Source organism: Littorina saxatilis, linkage group LG13, assembly GCF_037325665.1.
Source record: "Littorina saxatilis isolate snail1 linkage group LG13, US_GU_Lsax_2.0, whole genome shotgun sequence".
In the NCBI taxonomy this organism is placed as follows: domain Eukaryota; kingdom Metazoa; phylum Mollusca; class Gastropoda; order Littorinimorpha; family Littorinidae; genus Littorina; species Littorina saxatilis.
In genome coordinates, this window is record NC_090257.1 from 26,448 (window position 1) to 45,314 (window position 18,867).

General features: G+C 41.5%; 1 protein-coding gene across 2 annotated transcripts in view; it reads right to left on the bottom strand.

Annotated features, from left to right (window-relative positions):
* Positions 1–1,290: 1,290 nt before the first annotated feature.
* The window catches only part of LOC138946204 (leukocyte elastase inhibitor A-like), a 29,959-nt gene continuing 12,382 nt past the window's right edge, over positions 1,291–18,867 (bottom strand). For both annotated transcript variants that reach the window (XM_070317715.1, XM_070317714.1), the window contains exons 2-9: positions 15,505–15,717; positions 9,224–9,430; positions 8,654–8,867; positions 7,624–7,781; positions 6,938–7,046; positions 4,752–4,974; positions 4,128–4,235; positions 1,291–2,255 (exon numbers count right to left, since the gene is read on the bottom strand). In XM_070317715.1, the coding sequence (XP_070173816.1) occupies positions 2,073–2,255; positions 4,128–4,235; positions 4,752–4,974; positions 6,938–7,046; positions 7,624–7,781; positions 8,654–8,867; positions 9,224–9,430; positions 15,505–15,717 (1,415 nt within the window). In that variant the 3' untranslated portion in view covers positions 1,291–2,072. The remainder of the gene's footprint in view (positions 2,256–4,127; positions 4,236–4,751; positions 4,975–6,937; positions 7,047–7,623; positions 7,782–8,653; positions 8,868–9,223; positions 9,431–15,504; positions 15,718–18,867) is intronic.

The window sequence follows — 18,867 nt, forward strand, 5'->3', positions numbered from 1 at the left end:
AAATGTGACCAAAATAAGGTAGTGAACCACTAAAAGTGACCATATCTCATGGTAGAAAGAGCCAATAAGCACCATTGTACTTCCTATGTCTTGAATTAACAGCTTTGTGTTGCATGACCTTGGATGACCTTGACCTTGGGTCAAGGTCACATGTATTTTGGTAGGAAAAATGTGTAAAGCAGTTCTTAATGTATGATGTCATTGCTGTAAAGGTCAAGGTCAAGCATGTGAGTCGTATGGGCTTTGCCCTTCTTGTTTTCTCCTTGTGTTGAAAGTTCTCGCGTTGACTCTGCATTCAACTTGAACAGCGATTATACTGTTGCAGAAAAGAACTCTAACGTTTGTTGCATTAGTTAGTCAGTCAGTCAGTGTGTGTGTGTGTGTGTGTGTGTGTGTGTGTGTGTGTGTGTGTGTGTGTGTGTGTGTGTGTGTGTGTGTGTGTGTGTGTGTGTGAGTGTCCCCCCGCGGGTTAGGGGGAAGAATTTACCCGATGCTCCCCAGCATGTCGTAAGAGGCGACAAACTGATTCTGTTTCTCTTTTTACCCTTGTTAAGTGTTTCTTGTATAGAATATAGTCAATTTTTGTAAAGATTTTAGTCAAGCAGTATGTAAGAAATGTTAAGTCCTTTGTACTGAAAACTTGCATTCTCCCAGTAAGGTAATACATCATACGTTGCAAGCCCCTGGAGCAAATTTTTGATTAGTGCTTTTGTGAACAAGAAACAATTAACAAGTGGCTCTGTCCCATCTCCCCCCTTTCCCCGTCGCGATATAACCCTCGTGGTTGAAAACGACGTTAAACACCAAATAAAGAAAGTGTGTGTGTGTGTGTTTGAGTGGGTTTGAGTGTGTGTGTGTGTGTGTGTGTGTGTGTGTGAGTGTGTGTGTGAGTGTGTGTGTGTGAGTGTGTGTGTGTGTGAGTGTGTGTGAGTGTGTGTGTGTGTGTGTGTGTGAGTGTGTGTGTGAGTGAGTGTGTGTGAGTGTGTGTGTGTGTGTGTGTGTGTGTGTGTGTGTGTGTGTGTCAACAGAAAAATACAATAATTTGCACCTAGTGATTCGGAAGTTTGAAATCTACTGTGATTGGTAAAGGAGGTATAAATTCGTGAATATATAGATTTTAGCAATGTGTGTGTGTACTCTTGTATGTTTGTCAGTATGTGTATCTCTTTGTTTCTTTGTTTGATCTCCTTTTGATACTGTCAGCGTGACTTTTCAAATAAAAAGTAAAATATGTTAAGAGTTTTCAGCATTGCTCTCACATTCTCCACCCGAACAGATAATACGACAATGTGAGAATCATGTATGAATTATTTGAATCATATACATAACTTTTTCATTTCACTTCAAATTGATCAACAAAGCACATTTTCATCTATTCTCTCCCCTTAAGCAAATTAAAGGGGACATTACTCTTACAAATAAATTAATAAGCAAATACTCTCCTCTTTCATTGGATTTGATGCCATTTTTCTGACATCTCTACTCAACAAAAAAGAAGAAAGACAAATCTAAAGAAAATATATCACTGCGTAGTTGTATCTAAATAATAACGTTAATCATATCCTTTTTTCTTTTTTTAACACGGAGGTACACGAAGTCTATAAAAACATCATATAACACTGACTACATAGGCCTAGTACCCTCTCCTAACAGTCAATTGGAATCCAACTTCTGCATTTTACTTTTTATTGTTCTCATTTTATCTTCTTTTTTTGTTAACCGATTATATGCAGCCGATAGATAACAAAACATTATAAAACCAAAGACACAGCACGTTTCGCCCTGCAGTCCGGACTGACGATCTAACAGCGAACGACAAGAAGAAGAAGAAACCAAAGACACGCTCACTTTCAAGTTTACACAAAAAGGCTCTAAAGAAATCAAAGTAACATTCAACTGAGATCCGTCCCTTGACAACTCGTCAAGCAAAAACGTGTTCAGTTTCTCTGAAGTTTAGAAGACAAAAAAGGCGGGGCCACTCTAAAGAAAGCAGAGTATCACTGAACCGAGTTCCTTCCCCTGACAATCCGTCGGACGCCCAAGTGACCAGGCAAAAGACAGCCAGACCCTCACTACTGCCGGGCGTTGTAGCGGCCCATGAAGAGCCAGACCTTGCTGAGCTTGTCTCGGATGCCGTAGATGAAGGGATGGTCAGCCTTGACCTCAATGGGGTTAGGTGCGAAGGACCTGAGGCCGATGACAACTCCCGTAGCGGCCGCAGCCTCCGTCCCCTCTTCCGACACCTCCACCACCGCCTGGTTGCAACAATGGATTAATTATGTTGATTGACTTAGTAATTGATGGTGACTGATACTTGTTTCTGACTGTTTCTCTATTTATTTCTCTGACTCTCTCTCTACCTCTCTCTCTGTCTCTCTAGCACTAACACACACACACACACACACACACACACACACACACACACACACTAAAGCGACACACACACTCACACACACTAAAGCGACACAAACACACACGCACACACACTGACACACACACACACACACACACACACACTAAAGCGACACAAACACACACACACACACACACACACACACACACACACGCACGCCCATCTGCAGAATGAGGAACGGATTCATCTCTGCACTAAAAATTGCGTTTCAAAAACATTCCAAAAAACACGATCTTGCGTTGTGCACATACCGCTGAAAGAAGCTTGGAGTGAAGTAAAAGTACACACACTTCTCGATGCAGACATACTTTACTCACAAAGTAAGAAGAAACAAAGCAAACAAGCAAACCTATCTGATGGATGCCATCCCAAACAAACCTATCTGATGGATGCCATCCCAAATAAACCTATCTGATGGATGCCATCCCAAACAAACCTATCTGATGGATGCCATCCCAAACAAACCTATCTGATGGATGCCATCCCAAACAAACCTATCTGATGGATGCCATCCCAAACAAACCTATCTGATGGATGCCATCCCAAACAAACCTATCTGATGGATGCCATCCCAAACAAACCTATCTGATGGATGCCATCCCAAACAAACCTATCTGATGGATGCCATCCCAAACAAACCTATCTGATGGATGCCATCCCAAACAAACCTATCTGATGGATGCCATCCCAAACAAACCTATCTGATGGATGCCATCCCAAATAAACCTATCTGATGGATGCCATCCCAAACAAACCTATCTGATGGATGCCATCCCAAACAAACCTATCTGATGGATGCCATCCCAAACAAACCTATCTGATGGATGCCATCCCAAATAAACCTATCTGATGGATGTCATCCCAAATAAACCTATCTAATGGATGCCATCTCAAATAAACCAATCCTGCAATGTACTAAACGCTGCTCTTGGAAGACATTCGAGAAAATACTCAGACCACGCTGAAAGAGGCATCAATCTGAGGTCAGACAACGCTGAAAGAAGCATGAATCTTAGGTCAGACCACGCTGAAAGAAGCATGAATCTGAGGTCAGACCACGCTGAAAGAGGCATCAATCTGAGGTGATGTCAGATCACGCTGAAAGAAGCATGAATCTGAGGTCAGATCACGCTGAAAGAAGCATCAATCTGAGGTCAGACCACGCTGAAAGAGGCATCAATCTGAGGTGATGTCAGATCATGCTGACAAATAAACCTATCTAATGGATGCCATCTCAAATAAACCAATCCTGCAATGTACTAAACGCTGCTCTTGGAAGACATTCGAGAAAATACTCAGACCACGCTGAAAGAGGCATCAATCTGAGGTCAGACAACGCTGAAAGAAGCATGAATCTGAGGTCAGATCACGCTGAAAGAAGCATCAATCTGAGGTCAGGTCAGACCACGCTGAAAGAAGCATGAATCTGAGGTCAGGTCAGACCACGCTGAAAGAAGCATGAATCTTAGGTCAGACCACGCTGAAAGAAGCATCAATCTGAGGTCAGACCACGCTGAAAGAGGCATCAATCTGAGGTGATGTCAGATCATGCTGAAAGAAGCATGAATCTGAGGTCAGATCGCGCTGAAAGAAGCATCAATCTGAGGTGATGTCAGACCACGCTGAAAGAGGCATCAATCTGAGGTCAGACATGGTGTATGCAGACAAAAAACACTATGACATGCTAACAAACAAACAAACTAACAAACCAAACCTGATGGATGACGTCCGATATAAACAAATCGTGCGACGTGCAGATGCCGCTGAAGGACGCCCGTGTTTGACTGAATGGATCGCTCATGCCCATGTTCTGCAGAGCTTCCTGAAAAAAAACTGATCGTCAAAACTAAACTCGTTCATTAACTCACTCACTCACTCACTCACTCACTCACTCATTGACTCACTCACTCACTCATTCACTCACTCATTTACTCACTCATTTAATTACTCGCGCATTCACTCGACCCTATTGGACCTCAATTTCCCCAGGAGCTGGCGTCGAAACTGAACTCACTCATTGACTCATTAATCAAACCCTCACCACCTCACCTTCAAGCTAAACTTGCTCTCGCTCTTGAATCTGTGCAGAAGGAGCTCGACTTTGTTCGACCTTAACGTCTGCAAGAGCAGGTCTTCGAAACTGCACTGATTGACTGTCTCCCTCCCTCCCTCACTCACTCACTCACTCACTCACTCACTCACTCACTCACTCACTCACTCACAAGATCACTCACTCACTCACTCACTCACTCACCCACCCAACCAAACACCCACCCACCCAACCAAACACCCACCCACCCACCCACCCACCCACCAAACCCTCACCACACCAACTGACCTTCAAGCTGAACTTGCTCTCGCTCTTGAACCTGGGCAGGTGGAGCTCGACCCTGTTGGACCTCAAGGTCAGCAGGAGGTGGTTGAGGGTCTCCAGGTTGAGTCCAGCCTCCACCTGGTTGAGCGCGCCCCGTGTCTCCGGCAGGATGACGTACATGGAGAACCGGCCGTCCTGGTAAGGCAGCTCAACCACGTGCGCTTGTAGAGCTTGCGAATGACTGTAGCTGTACAAGATGTGTCAGTTATGTTAAACACGTATAAAGCGGCTGACAGCTGACCAAAAAATGTTTCAGTGACTTGTCTGTCATGCTGTTGGTGTCGTATATTTTTAATTTTGTATGTGTTTTTCTTTTTAAAACAGTATAGTAATGTCAAACTACATACCACACCTTCAGCAATTGATTTGGCTTGCAGACGACGGAAATGCGTGGAGCTGTAGAAAAGATTCGAGATGGTAAAGTCATACGATACCAACGATATCAGAACCGACTGTCCTAGTACGGCAGCTCAACGGCGTACGCTTGTAGACGTTGCAAATGGGCGTCGCTGTAGAAGAGAATATAAATGTTAACAAGAAGAGCAAACGCTCGATCGAGTCACTTTCGCAGTTCTGAATATTATATGAGGCATCAGATGGACAGGAAGAAATTGCTATTCACAACACAATGAGTCACGTTCACATAAAATTTGAGCCCGGTCACTTTTATAGTTTCCGAGAAAAGCCCAACGTTAAGTTGTGTGTTGCCGAACAGAAAAGGCTAGTTATCTCCCTTGTTTTTCTGATAACGTTCGTAAAAGGCTACAGATGTAAATACTTTGATGTAAAGAATAATCCTACAAAGTTTCAATCACATCCGATGAACTTTGTCAAAGATATAAAATGTCTAATTTTTCCTTTGACGCGGCTGACCTGTGACCTTGAAAAAGGTCAAAGGTCAACGAAACCATCGTTAAAGTGTAGAGGTCATTGGAGGTCACGACTAAACAAAATATGAGCCCGATCGCTTTGATAGTTTCCGAGAAAAGTCCAACGTTAAGGTGGTGTCTACGGCCGGCCGGCCGGCCGTCCGGCCCGGACAGACTAACACTGACCGATTACATAGAGTCACTTTTTCTCAAGTGACTCAAAAACCTGAACAGCATATTATCCGACCAGTCTGTAACAGCAGCTCCATCGCACGCGCTTTCAAGACGCGAATGCGCGCGTTTGCAATTGACGCGTATGTTTGTAGCTAAAGCAGAGGATACAAATGTTAAAAACATACACCAACACGATGTGAACCGACCTTCATGCGACGGGAGATTCACCGCGTGTGCTTGCAGACCGCGCGAATATGTGTAGCTGTAGGAGAGGATTGACTAGGGTCTGTGATGTTAAAAACATACGACACGACCAGCATGATAATGTATGGAACACAGGTTGTTTTCTCTCAGCTGTAGGAGAGGATTGACTAGGGTCTGTGATGTTAAAAACATACGGCACGATCAGCATGGTAATGTATGGAACACAGGTTGTTTTCTCTCAGCTGTAGAAGATGTTTGACTAGGGTCTGTGATGTTAAAACCATACGGCACGATCAGCATGGTAATGTATGGAACACAGGTTGTTTTCTCTCAGCTGTAGAAGATGTTTGACTAGGGTCTGTGATGTTAAAAACATACGACACGACCAGTATGATAATGTATCGAACACAGGTTGTTTTCTCTCAGCTGTAGAAGATGTTTGACTAGGGTCTGTGATGTTAAAACCATACGGCACGATCAGCATGGTAATGTATGGAACACAGGTTGTTTTCTCTCAGCTGTAGAAGATGTTTGACTAGGGTCTGTGATGTTAAAAACATACGACACGACCAGTATGATAATGTATCGAACACAGGTTGTTTTCTCTCAGTTGTATGCGACTTTTTATCATGCGAAGATTAGGTCATCGTCTCAGACTCGGACATTTCAACCATAAATGTTGATCGGCGTTGGATTCTTATCATGCCCAACACAAAATGTTGCACGCATTCTTTCATTCTCATTTTGCTAACTTTAGTATCTCATTCCTGTCAAATTGGGGTCGCTTCTTCCATGTGCAAAGCTAGCAGCAAGAGTCGCGTTACACAGGAGTGGGAGGTGAGTGTTATTTGTAATCAGCCACCAGCATTTCTTATTTATTCATCGTGAATACCGTTGGCTTACTTAAAATTTGCAGTTCTCTTCATCATCTGCACGGGGACCGTTGATCCTCTCTCTTGATAGAAAGTCTGCTCAGAGGTCTCATCCGGCTCAAACTTCTCCTTCCAGTTTCCTGAAAAGTTAAACAAAATACCCTAGATTAAAAAAGAAAACAAAAAGGACTAAAATATTATACTGTTTGGCAAGCCAATAAATTAAGGTAGTACTGACATCATCAATGCATGCCATGAGCAAAGTAGGAAGAACTGACGTCATAAATGGATGTCGTGAGCGTATAAGATAGTACTGTCGTCATAAATGGATACCGTGAGCAAACTAAGAAAGTACTGACGCCTTGGATGGATACCATGATCATACTTACATATTACCGACGTCATAAAGTTCCTTACTTTATTCTTTCTGATCAAACCGATGATGTTGTTATAGTCTACAAAACGATAACAACAAATGTTCCCACCATTTCTTCAAGGGTTGATAATTTGCTTTACTTTAACACACACACAAACATACACACACACACACACACACACACACACACACACACACACATACTCACGCACACACACAAGCACGCACGCACACGCACACACAAACGCACGCTCACACACACACACGGCACACACACACACACACACACACACACACACACACACACACACACACACACACACACACACACGGCATCTGACCTTTAAAGTAGATGGCATTGACGATGACCATGGCGGTGAGTGGAGTTATAGTGCCGCGCTCCAGCAGGTCAGTGACCTTGTCCTGTGTCATGCTGGCCACCCAGCGGTTGATGGGCACCTCCGGCCCGTTCTCCGCCTCGTAGTCAAACACGTCAAACCTCGACACCAATATTAGCTTGTAATGATATACGACACCGATATTAGGTTGTAATGATATACGACACCGATATTAGGTTTTAATGATATACGACACCAATATTAGCTTGTAATGATATACGACACCAATATTAGGTTTTAATGATATACAACACCGATATTAGGTTTTAATGATATACGACACCAATATTAGCTTGTAATGATATACGACACCAATATTAGGTTTTAATGATATACGACACCAATATTAGGTTTTAATGATATACGACACCAATATTAGCTTGTAATGATATACGACACCGATATTAGGTTGTAATGATATACGACACCGATATTAGGTTTTAATGATATACAACACCGATACCTGCACAGCCTGGCGGTGAACTTGCGATTAATTTTCTATTGGTGGTAATGTCAAAGTCACTGAGACCAACTTCGTTTTTGAAATATGTTTGTCACTTTCTCGGGAAACATGCAGAAAAAGTGACAGAATGTTTACGTGACGCGTTTATCGACGTTATGGCGTCTTTTCAAACTTGCTTTGGATTTTACCAAACAAAACTAGCTACCCATGATAACACGCTAGCACCGACATGGCCCGTAGATCTTCAGGTTGGTCGTGAAGGTCTCATCTATGGGCAGCTTGGCCCCCCCCCCCCCCCACTTCCCTTCCCCCTACCCCTCCACCCTGCACACACCCACCAATAAAAAAAAAACACCAAACAAACAAACAAGAAAAACAACACAAAAACAGCCCGATGAAGAAGTAGCACTGACTCCAGCTTGGCTCAGAGGACATCCTCTATTGTCAATCGGGGTTTGCTGTAAACGGCACCCACCCCCAGACAAACATCGACTCAGCACCAGCACTGACTTTGCCTTGTAGAGGTTGACGAGGTTGGTCCTGAAGGCCTCCTCTATGGGCAGCTGGGGCTTGCTGTACACGGCGTTGGCTGTGTTCAGGGTGACGTTGCCCGGCTGGGCCAGGCTGGTGGTCAGGGCGGCGTAGGCCACGTGGGCCTTCTGCTTCTTCAGGCGTCGCAGACCTAGGGTCCTCACCATCTGTCGGGCCGTTCTGTCGCGCGCACCTGGGATCGGGGAGATAATATAGAGAAGTTGCACACACAAACATACCCACGCACACAAACACAAATGGATGTCACGTTTGTCTCGTTCCATCGCACTTGTTAAGAAACTCCGGCATGAATAATGGCTGGCATCATCTTTGCGAGCCAGCCTAACAAGGATCCAATGTAGATCATGGTGAGCGCGGTGTGGATGCTGTGAGGAGAGAAGATCTCACACACACACACACACACACACACACACACACACACACACACACACACACACACACACACTCACTCACTCACTCACTCACTCACTCACTCACTCACTCACTCACTCACTCACACGATCTTTGCGAACCCGACAACATCCTTACCCATGTAGGTCATGGTGAGCGCGGTGTGGATGCTGTGAGGAGAGAAGATGAGTTCTGGTCTGTCCTGCTTCAGGGTGGAGTACATCTGCAACGAGAACTGCGCGTTGGCGTCCGACAGGCGTCCGACCAGGTTCATCTCTCGGCGACTGAAAGGCGGACGTTGTCCTCGTCCTCTCCCTCGTCCACGTCCTCGCCCACCACGTCGTCCTGATGACAAAAACGTGCAACGTTCAAGCCCCAGCTATGTTGTCACCGTGTTGTTATTTCGTGGTGTTTGCTATACTTTGCTTTTGGCTAATGTCCTCAAGGAAGATCGGGTGACTAGCCCCAGCTATGTTGTCACCGTGTTGTTATTTCGTGGTGTTTCCTATACTTTGCTTTTGGCTAATGTCCTCAAGGAAGATCGGGTGACTAGCCCCAGCTATGTTGTCACCGTGTTGTTATTTCGTGGTGTTTGCTATACTTTGCTTTTGGCTAATGTCCTCAAGGAAGATCGGGTGACTAGCCCTGGGGATAGTGTGCAGCGACATCCGCGCTACCCACTATTTTTACTCGAGAAGAACAAATTTACCATGCATCAGAAGTAGGAACAAAATCACTAAAACTGTTGATAATAACTCGAAGACTTTCAAAAGCCCCGAGACTTTGAATGGTTATCAAAAGTTGCAGTAATGGGGTCAGTACGGAGGGATATGGGCGTTTTAAATGTCTTGTTCGGTAGGCACAGTGCCATGAAGGAGCTCGTGCTTCACGCGGGGTAAGACCATCTCTTCACTTGCACATTGGATTGGGGTAAACCACAAGTGCATGAAATACTACATATTATCATAGGCTTCTGGGTAAACCACAAGTGGATGAAATACTACATATTATCATAGGCTTCTGGGTAAACCACAAGTGGATGAAATACTACATATTATCATAGGCTTCTGGGTAAACCACAAGTGGATGAAATACTACATATTATCATAGGCTTCTGGGTAAACCACAAGTGGATGAAATACTACATATTATCATAGGCTTCTGGGTAAACCAAATCGTGTACACGAGAAAGACTGTGCCTTTAATGTTGACAAACAACGCATAAACCAAAGCCTAATAAAATAGCTATAACTTTAGCTTTAATGTTGACAAACAACGCATAAACCAAAGCCTAATAAAATAGCTATAACTTTAGCTTTAATGTTGACAAACAACGCATAAACCAAAGCCTAATAAAATAGCTATAACTTTAGCTTTAATGTTGACAAACAACGCATAAACCAAAGCCTAATAAAATAGCTATAAATTTAGCTTTGATGCTCAAAAATACATTGTCAAACCTGATCAAAAACCGTGAATCTGACAGTGTGCCCTGTTCCGGTGCTTATTTTATCATATTTTAAATATTTGTTTTGTGTTATTGGTTTTTTCATATTCATGTAACCTTAGAGATTTGTTTAAAATACTCCGTCACGGCGGAGGGCTGACCGTGCACCCAAAAGCGGACTCTACCAGATGGGTATTTTTTGGAAGCTTGGGGCCTGCCAAACATAAAAATCGATGTTAACAAGAAATATTCAAGGGCGCACTTTCTCTTCTCAGTCAAAATTCAACTATACCCTGAAGAGTGATGCACGAGCATTTCAGACGCTTGCCTCTGAAAAAAGAAGTTCTCAGCCAAATTACAACTTAAACTGGTACTTTTTACATATAAATGTGTTAGTTGGTATCTTTTGATTATCACAAAACAACTTGCGACTGCTTTGGCCGAGGATGCTGGTGACAGTATCATTATTATGAACCCTACCCTAAATCTAGTAAAGACTTCGTCCAAAATGTAGGTAAGTTTTGATTAAAAATAAATTCACACAAGACTAGCATTGTTGTTTGGCTTCAGTGGATACAATTGCGTCAAGTATGATGTCTTTACATACTATTTGTAAAATATGAATGGATTCTATGTCACTATGACCTTCCAATCTTCCTAACCCCCAGCCCAGTAAAGCGTGCGAGACGTTCCCTGAAAAAATGTCGCTTTGTGGTGCGAGTTCAGTGTGATACGCATAGTTTCCAGAACCCCATTTTTGACTTTCAAAGTTTATCTACATACATTTAGCAATGCACTAGCAAAATATGACAACTTAATGGTGCCTTTTGGTTTAATGCTATGGTAAAAAGGCTAGTGATAGTGTTTACAGGTTGAAACAAAAAATAACAGAGGGGAGTAGTCTTCCTCAGTTTGGTTCAGAGCATAATGTATTACGATTTTAAGAGGTAGCATTATTTCTGATAAGAGCAAGAGCCAATATAATGATGCTGAATATTTGAAAAATGAGCTTTGTGACTCATCTGGGTAGCAGGAGAGCCTTCGTGATCGTCATCGTAAGGCTTGCAGTCTTCAAGGCTATTCCCAGATGAACAACTTAACACTGCGTTCGTTTATTCGCCCGTTTCTTAAGCTAGAGCTTTGAAACTTTACACCTGTCAAGGGCTATATGAATGCTTTACAATACGTAAATATAGTTGACTCTCGCATTATCTAAAGGTCACAACAAGGTCATTACCAGGTAAAAACGAGGGAAAACCGGAAGAAAATACCATTTTCTGCAACTTGTGTGTAAGTAAAAGCTTTCAAACTCCATCTTCTTCTGGTATTGGCGCATCTCTAGACATGACAATCATCTGATTAACAGTCCTCAATTTTCAAGGTCACAACAAGGTCATTACCAGATAGAACCGAGAGTAAACCGAGGAGTACCATTTTCTGCAACTTTTTTGTAAGTAAGAGCTTATAAACTCCATCTTCTTCTGGGATTAGCGCTGATTTCAATGACCCTGAAGTCCGAGTAAAGTTTTCTTGACCTGTGCTTAGTTTGAAGATCATGACAAGGTCAAATGTACACGTTTTCTATATGTGAATATTTTTTTGGACGTTCGGCTATTTACGAAGCTAAAGCTTTAACACGTTACATACGTCTAGGGATTTATGAGATATAACGCAAATATTGTTGACTCTCGTAATATTTAAAGGTCACACAACAAGGTCATTACTGGGTCAAACGAGGGAAAATATATCAACTGTAGGACTCGTCTTAGTACCAGGAGAGCCTTTGTAATCGTCAGCGTCAGGCTTGCAATCTGCAAGGCTATCAGTAGATAACACATTTATATTGACTTGTTCTTCTCTCTCCCCTTCTCGACCACCCCTTTTATACACAAAACCCTCTACCCCCCCCCCCCCCCCTCACGTACACACAATGCGACATTTATTTCCAGCAATAGTCATTAATTCATTACAGTGTCTCACATCAATATTTCAACTGAATCTTCTCACGGTCACATGAATAAGCACGATTTCAAAGCAGTCAACTTTCACCTAGTCATCATCTGAATAACAATAAGATGTGTAGTCCGCTGCATGCATCGTTTTCTTCCATATCTGATGCATCTTAAAGAATATCTTCAATCACCTGTTCAGGCAGATTCATGACATCTTCCTTCGTCCACAGGGGCTCTATGGGGGGTGGGCGGGGCTGAATGTAACAGGGATAGAAGAGAAGGGGAGAGAGAAGAAACATGCAATGTCAAGTTGTTCATCTAACGATAGCCTTGCGGTCTGCAAGCCTGACGCTGACGATTACAAAGGCTCTCGAGTCCTGGCACTCAGACGAGTCATAAAGTTTATATATTTTCCCTCGTTTTACCCAGTAATGACCTTGTTGTATGACCTTTAAATATTAGGAGAGTCAACAATATTTGTGTCATGTCCATTATGTCCTAGACGTGTGTACAATTTCATCCTTGTCATGACCTTCAAACATGGCATGGGTCAAGAAAAGTTTCTACAGGCTTCAGGGTAATTGAAATCAGAGCTAATCTCAGAAGAAGATGGAGTTTATAAGCTCTTACTTGCAAACAAGTTGCAGAAAATTGTATTTTCCCTCGGTTTTATCTGGTAATAACCTTGTTTTGACCTTGAAAATTGAGGACTGTTAATAATATGATTGTCATGTCTAGAGATGCGCCAATCCCAGAAGAAGATGGAGTTTGAAAGCTTTTGCAAGTTGCAGAAAATGGTATTTTCCCTCGGTTTTCCCTCGTTTTTACCTGGTAATGACCTTGTCGTGACCTCCACAATTGATGACTGTTAATCAGATGATTGTCATGTCTAGAGATGCGCTAATCCCAGTAAATAATTGAATTTGAAAGCTCATTCTTACAATCAGTGGCAGAAAATGGTACTTTCCCTTGGTTTTCCCTCGTTTTTACCTGGTAATGACCTTGTTGTGTGACCTTTAAATATTCCGAGAGTCAACAATAATTATGTGCGTTATGTCTCATAAATCACTAGACGTGTGTAAAGTTTTAAAGCTTCGAAAATAGCCGAACGTCCAGAAAGTATTTTATTTGATCCTAAAAGATATTCACAAATAGAAAACGTGTAAACTTGACCTTGTCATGACCTTCAAACTAGGTATTGTTCAAGAAAACTTTCCTCTGACTTCAGGGTCATTAAAATCAGCCTTAATCCCAGGAAAAGATGGAGTTTATAAGCTCTTACTTACAAAAAAGGTGCAGAAAATGGTATTTTCCCTCGGTTTTCTCTCGGTTCTATCTGGTAATGACCTTGTGACCTTGAAAATTGAGGACTGTTAATCAGATGATCGTCATGTCTAGAGATGCGCCAATACCAGAAATAGATGGAGTTTGAAAGCTTTTACTTACACACAAGTTGCAGAAAATGGTATTTTCCCTGGGTTTTCCTTCGTTTTTACCTGGTAATGACCTTGTTGTGACCTCCACAATTGATGTCTTTTAATCAGATGATTGTCATGTCCAGATATGCGCTAATCCAAGAAAACAATTGAATTTGAAAGCTCTTTCTTACAAACAGTTGCAGAAAATAATACTTTCCTTCGGTTTACCCTCGTTTTTACCTGGTAATGACCTTGTTGTGACCTTTAGATAATGCGAGAGTCAACTATATTTGCGTATTGTAAAGCTTTCATATAGCCCTAGACGCGTGTAAAGTTTCAAAGCTCTAGCTTAAGAAACGGGCGAATAAACGAACGCAGTGTTAAGTTGTTCATCTAGGAATAGCCTTGAAGATTGCAAGCCTTACGCTGACGATCACGAAGGTTTTTCTGCTACTCAGATGAGTCACAAAGCTCATTTTTCAAATATTCAGCATCATAATATTGGCTCTAGCTCTTATCAGAAATAATGCTACCTCTTAAAATCAAAATACATTATGCTCTGAACCAGATTGAGGAAGACTACTCCCCTCTGTTATATTTTTGTTTCAAGCTGTAAACACTATCACTAGCCTTTTTACCATAGCATTAAACCAAAAGGCACCATTAAGTTGTCATATTTTGCTCGTGCATTGCTAAATGTATGTAGATAAACTTTGAAAGTCAAAAATGGGGTTATGGAAACTACGCGTGTCACACTGAACTCGCACCACAAAGCGACATTTTTTCAGGAAACGTCTCGCACGCTTTACTGGGCTGGGGGTTAGGAAGATTGGAAGGTCATAGTGACATAGAATATGGTTCAAATCCATTCATATTTTACAAATAGTATGTAAAGACATCATACTTGACGCAAATATATCCACTGAAGCCAAACAACAATACTAGTCTTGTGTGAATTTATTTTTAATCAAAACTTACCTACATTTTGGACGACGTCTTAACTGGATTTAGGGTAGGGTTCATAATAATGATACTGTCACCAGCATCCTCGGCCAAAGCAGTCGCAAGTTGTTTTGTGATAATCAAAAGATACCAACTAACACATTTATATGTAAAAAGTACCAGTTTGAGTTCGTAACTTGGCTGAGAACTTTTTTTTCAGAGGCAAGCGTCTGAAATGCTCATGCATCACTCTTCAGGGTATAGTAGAATTTTGACTGAGAGGAGAAAGTGCGCCCTAGAATATTTCTTGTTAAACATCGATTTTTATGTTTGGCAGGCCCCAAGCTTAAAAAAAATACCCATCTGGTAGAGTCCGCTTTTGGGTGCACGGTCAGCCCTCCGCCGTGACGGAGTAAAATACATTGTGCCCTTTGCTTTGCCTTTTTTCTTCCTAACCTGTGTAAATGTAGCCCTATTTGAAGACTGCCTCCTTTTCAAGACCTTATCCTTTTCAAGACCTTATCCTTTTCAAGACCTTATCCTTTTCAAGACCTTATCCTTTTCAAGACCTTATCCTTTTCAAGACCTTATCCTTTTCAAGACCTTATTCTTTCACATTTTTGAAGGTCTCAAAAAGGGGGGCTCCCCTGTGACACGTACCACCAGCGCCATTGTTGTTGCGCCGGTTACCTCCCCTGCGACGCCCTCCATTTCCAGCTCCGCCCCCTCTTCTGCCAGCAGGGGTCTCTCCGTCCACCGCTATTCTCTCGTTACCACGGCGATTCTCCCAGTCCAGGTTGCGCATGCCCCGAGCCAGGGCAACGTCACCAGCTGCGCGCGCATCATGGTTTCTGTTGGCCAACGCCAAGGAAGCTGCAAATCAGCCAAGTGCAAAACAAAGAATAAATATAGACACGAAAGAATAAATATAGACATGAAAGAACAAATATAGACATGAATAAATAAATATAGACATGACAGAATAAATATAGACATGACAGAATAAATATAGACTTGAAAGATTAGATTTAGACATGACAGAATAAATATAGACATGAAAGAATAAATATAGACATGAATAAATACATTTGTCATCATTTTCACGAGTTTTCATTCACAAGCACCTGGGAAATAAATCTCATGTTCCCCAGGCAATAAATTCCCGGTTACCATAGTCGCAGGGAGCAGGTTATACACGGGTAATCAAAAGCAAACCCAATAGAAACGCTCGGGGATTCTTCGGCTCTTTTCATTGGTGTTTCCCCAGACCTAAACAGACGACACGACACTGCTTTGCAAAGTTCCAAAAACGAACTGGCAAACTGGCAAAAGTAAACAAAAAACAAAACTACTTCATGAAAGGTCATACATTCATCAAAAACAAATGAAACCTAGCGATATGTTTTGTCTTCTTACCGAGTCATGGAGTGCGTGTATCTGTGTTTCGATACGTGAACAGCTCAGATCATGGGTCAATAAAGTGTTACACAGATGGTCAAAATTAAAGTACAAGATATTGCACTGGAAGTGGAACTACACTGTTGCTCAGTGTCTGTATGAAGCTAAAAGGTGAAAATAGAAAAAGAAAAACACGATTCTTGACTTTGATGGGCTTTTTCTGCTCGTAAGCACACATTCTTCTACTCATCACAGCATGCCCCATTATTGAGTTTAAAACACCAATTAAATTTGTTTTGAATAAAACTCACAATTTTACAATAAGAATTTAGAGACCTGAATCAATTAGGTATATCCTACTTAGTTTGACTTTTGCAAAACTAAGTAATTACACATTTAATTGAATCAGTCAGACAGACGGAGACATAGAGAGACAGACAGAGGGCAAACAGAAATCTGAGAAAGAAACCCCTTTAAAAATGTTACCATGTTTGAAATGAAACATCGCAAGGTGAAGCCATAATATTCATCACCTTTCAGTATGACGTCATGAGCGTGTTCCACACTTGAAATGACGTGTTTTTATCATGTTGTCAGCTGCACGGAGCTTGGAAGTATAATTTCCATTCAACGATCCGAGTTTGTTAAGTTTTAGCCTATTTTCAACGTCAAACACCATGAAACTATATATATTTGGAATCAGAAAATGGTAAGGAATAGATAGAAGTTGTTTTTAAGTGTCTTTTTTCATAAATAAAGATAGTGGTTATTTATCGGTTTTCTTTATTTTTAAGCATAATTATCAATACAAAACAACAAAACTATATAGTTTTAGATACAGGACGCAATAGGGAATACACCAATATAAATTTTTTGTTTCAAATATTAGTTTTTAAAAATTTGAAAAAATGACATATTTCGAACAAACATTTCAATAACAAAACTTTAAGTGACCAAACTGAAATGCAATCCCATAATCCGGCCTAGATCTGAGATTGTGTGATAAGAAATTCGATCAAATTGATGAAAAACTGTAACTGTGAAAGTGCTGCCTCGACCTTTTGGCAAACGGTAAAATATGACGTCATCAAACTGTCCTATCAATAAACGGAAAAACCTTCTATGAGAAAATCCAGTCAAAAATATCCATATCAAATTTCATAAAGATCCACTCCGTAGTTTTTGAGATATGATCTGCAGTGTGAAAAAACGCCCATAACGCCCAAAACGCAAACTCATTTGTCATGATTTGGTCGTGTTCTGCCGATACTATAATGTTTTTCTTTCCTAAAACACACTATAATAGTAGCCTTTCCCAATGTCTATGCTAAAACTGACTTGTCTGTGTTGTCAATGATTTTGCTACAGTGTGAGAACAAAAAGTCTAAACAATCTCACGCCCATAACGCTGTGACACGAAAACTCATTTGGTCGTGTTCTGCCGATACTGTAATGTTTTTCTTTCTTAAAACACACTATAATAGTAGCCCTTCCCAAATGCAATGCTAAAAATGACTGGTCTGTGTTGTCAATGATTTTCTGCGAGAATGCGATCTATCTGTTTGTCGCAAAGACCGTGTGACACGAAAGTTATGAGCGGAAGACAAATCTGCTGAGTGCAATTACGTTTCAGAAGATAGTTGGTTAAAACAGTTTATCACTCAGACACGCAAAGGAACACTATAACTTTATTATTCAGGCCATATTTGCTTTCCTTTGTCATGTATGAAAGTACTGGCCTTGGTTGAAGAAAGTGACCTGTCGCTGTGCAACAAATTTGTCGCCATTTTCCGCCGTGTTTTGTAAATAAAACGTGTTTACTGCCCACACATACAAAACGATGCTGTTGGTTCTTTTTATTTTCTTATTGTTTGATTCATGCTTAGCAGTTTAGTATGCTTTGTTTTCTTCTAAATTCAATGGATGGCTATAAAATAAGCATTTAAATGTGAAGGTGTTAAAATTACCCATGATCTGAGCTGTTCACACACACAGACGTTCGGAGAAACACGAACGTCAAGTTCAAGTAAAACGACACCTGACACACACATTTTGACCCGTGCACAAGACGTTGTATCGATAAACGAAGCACAAATAAGAAACAATAATAAAAGCAAAGAAAATAGCAACAAGATATGCAAACATCTAACAAAGCCGAGCAAGCAGAATGACAGGTCTCAATGAAAAACAAAGAGGTACCGAGTCGGAAACAAGATCGCGATTCTTTCCTTCGTTGCACGACGCAAATCTTCTGTGACCTTTGACCAAACGTAGCTTCCACATTCGATCACTCAGCTTAATATTTACAACAGAAAGCCGAGGGGGTGGAATACCGAGATGAACCTACAGAACTGTGCATCCTCAAACCTGACATATTCATCCCATCATTTAATGAACTCAAAAACACAGAAAGTTGCTTTCACACTCCATCTTTGATTGCCAGTGGTTATCAAACCGGGACTCGTGTGGTTATCAGCACCGAACCCGTGTTTCAAAGCATGGCTCCCTGGTTTGATTGTGCACTTATTTTCTCACTACCAAAATGATGACAAAAACGATGTTTGATGGTTTGTTGACAGACCACCTCGGGGGGCATATCGACTTTTGTTTACGATATGCTCCCCC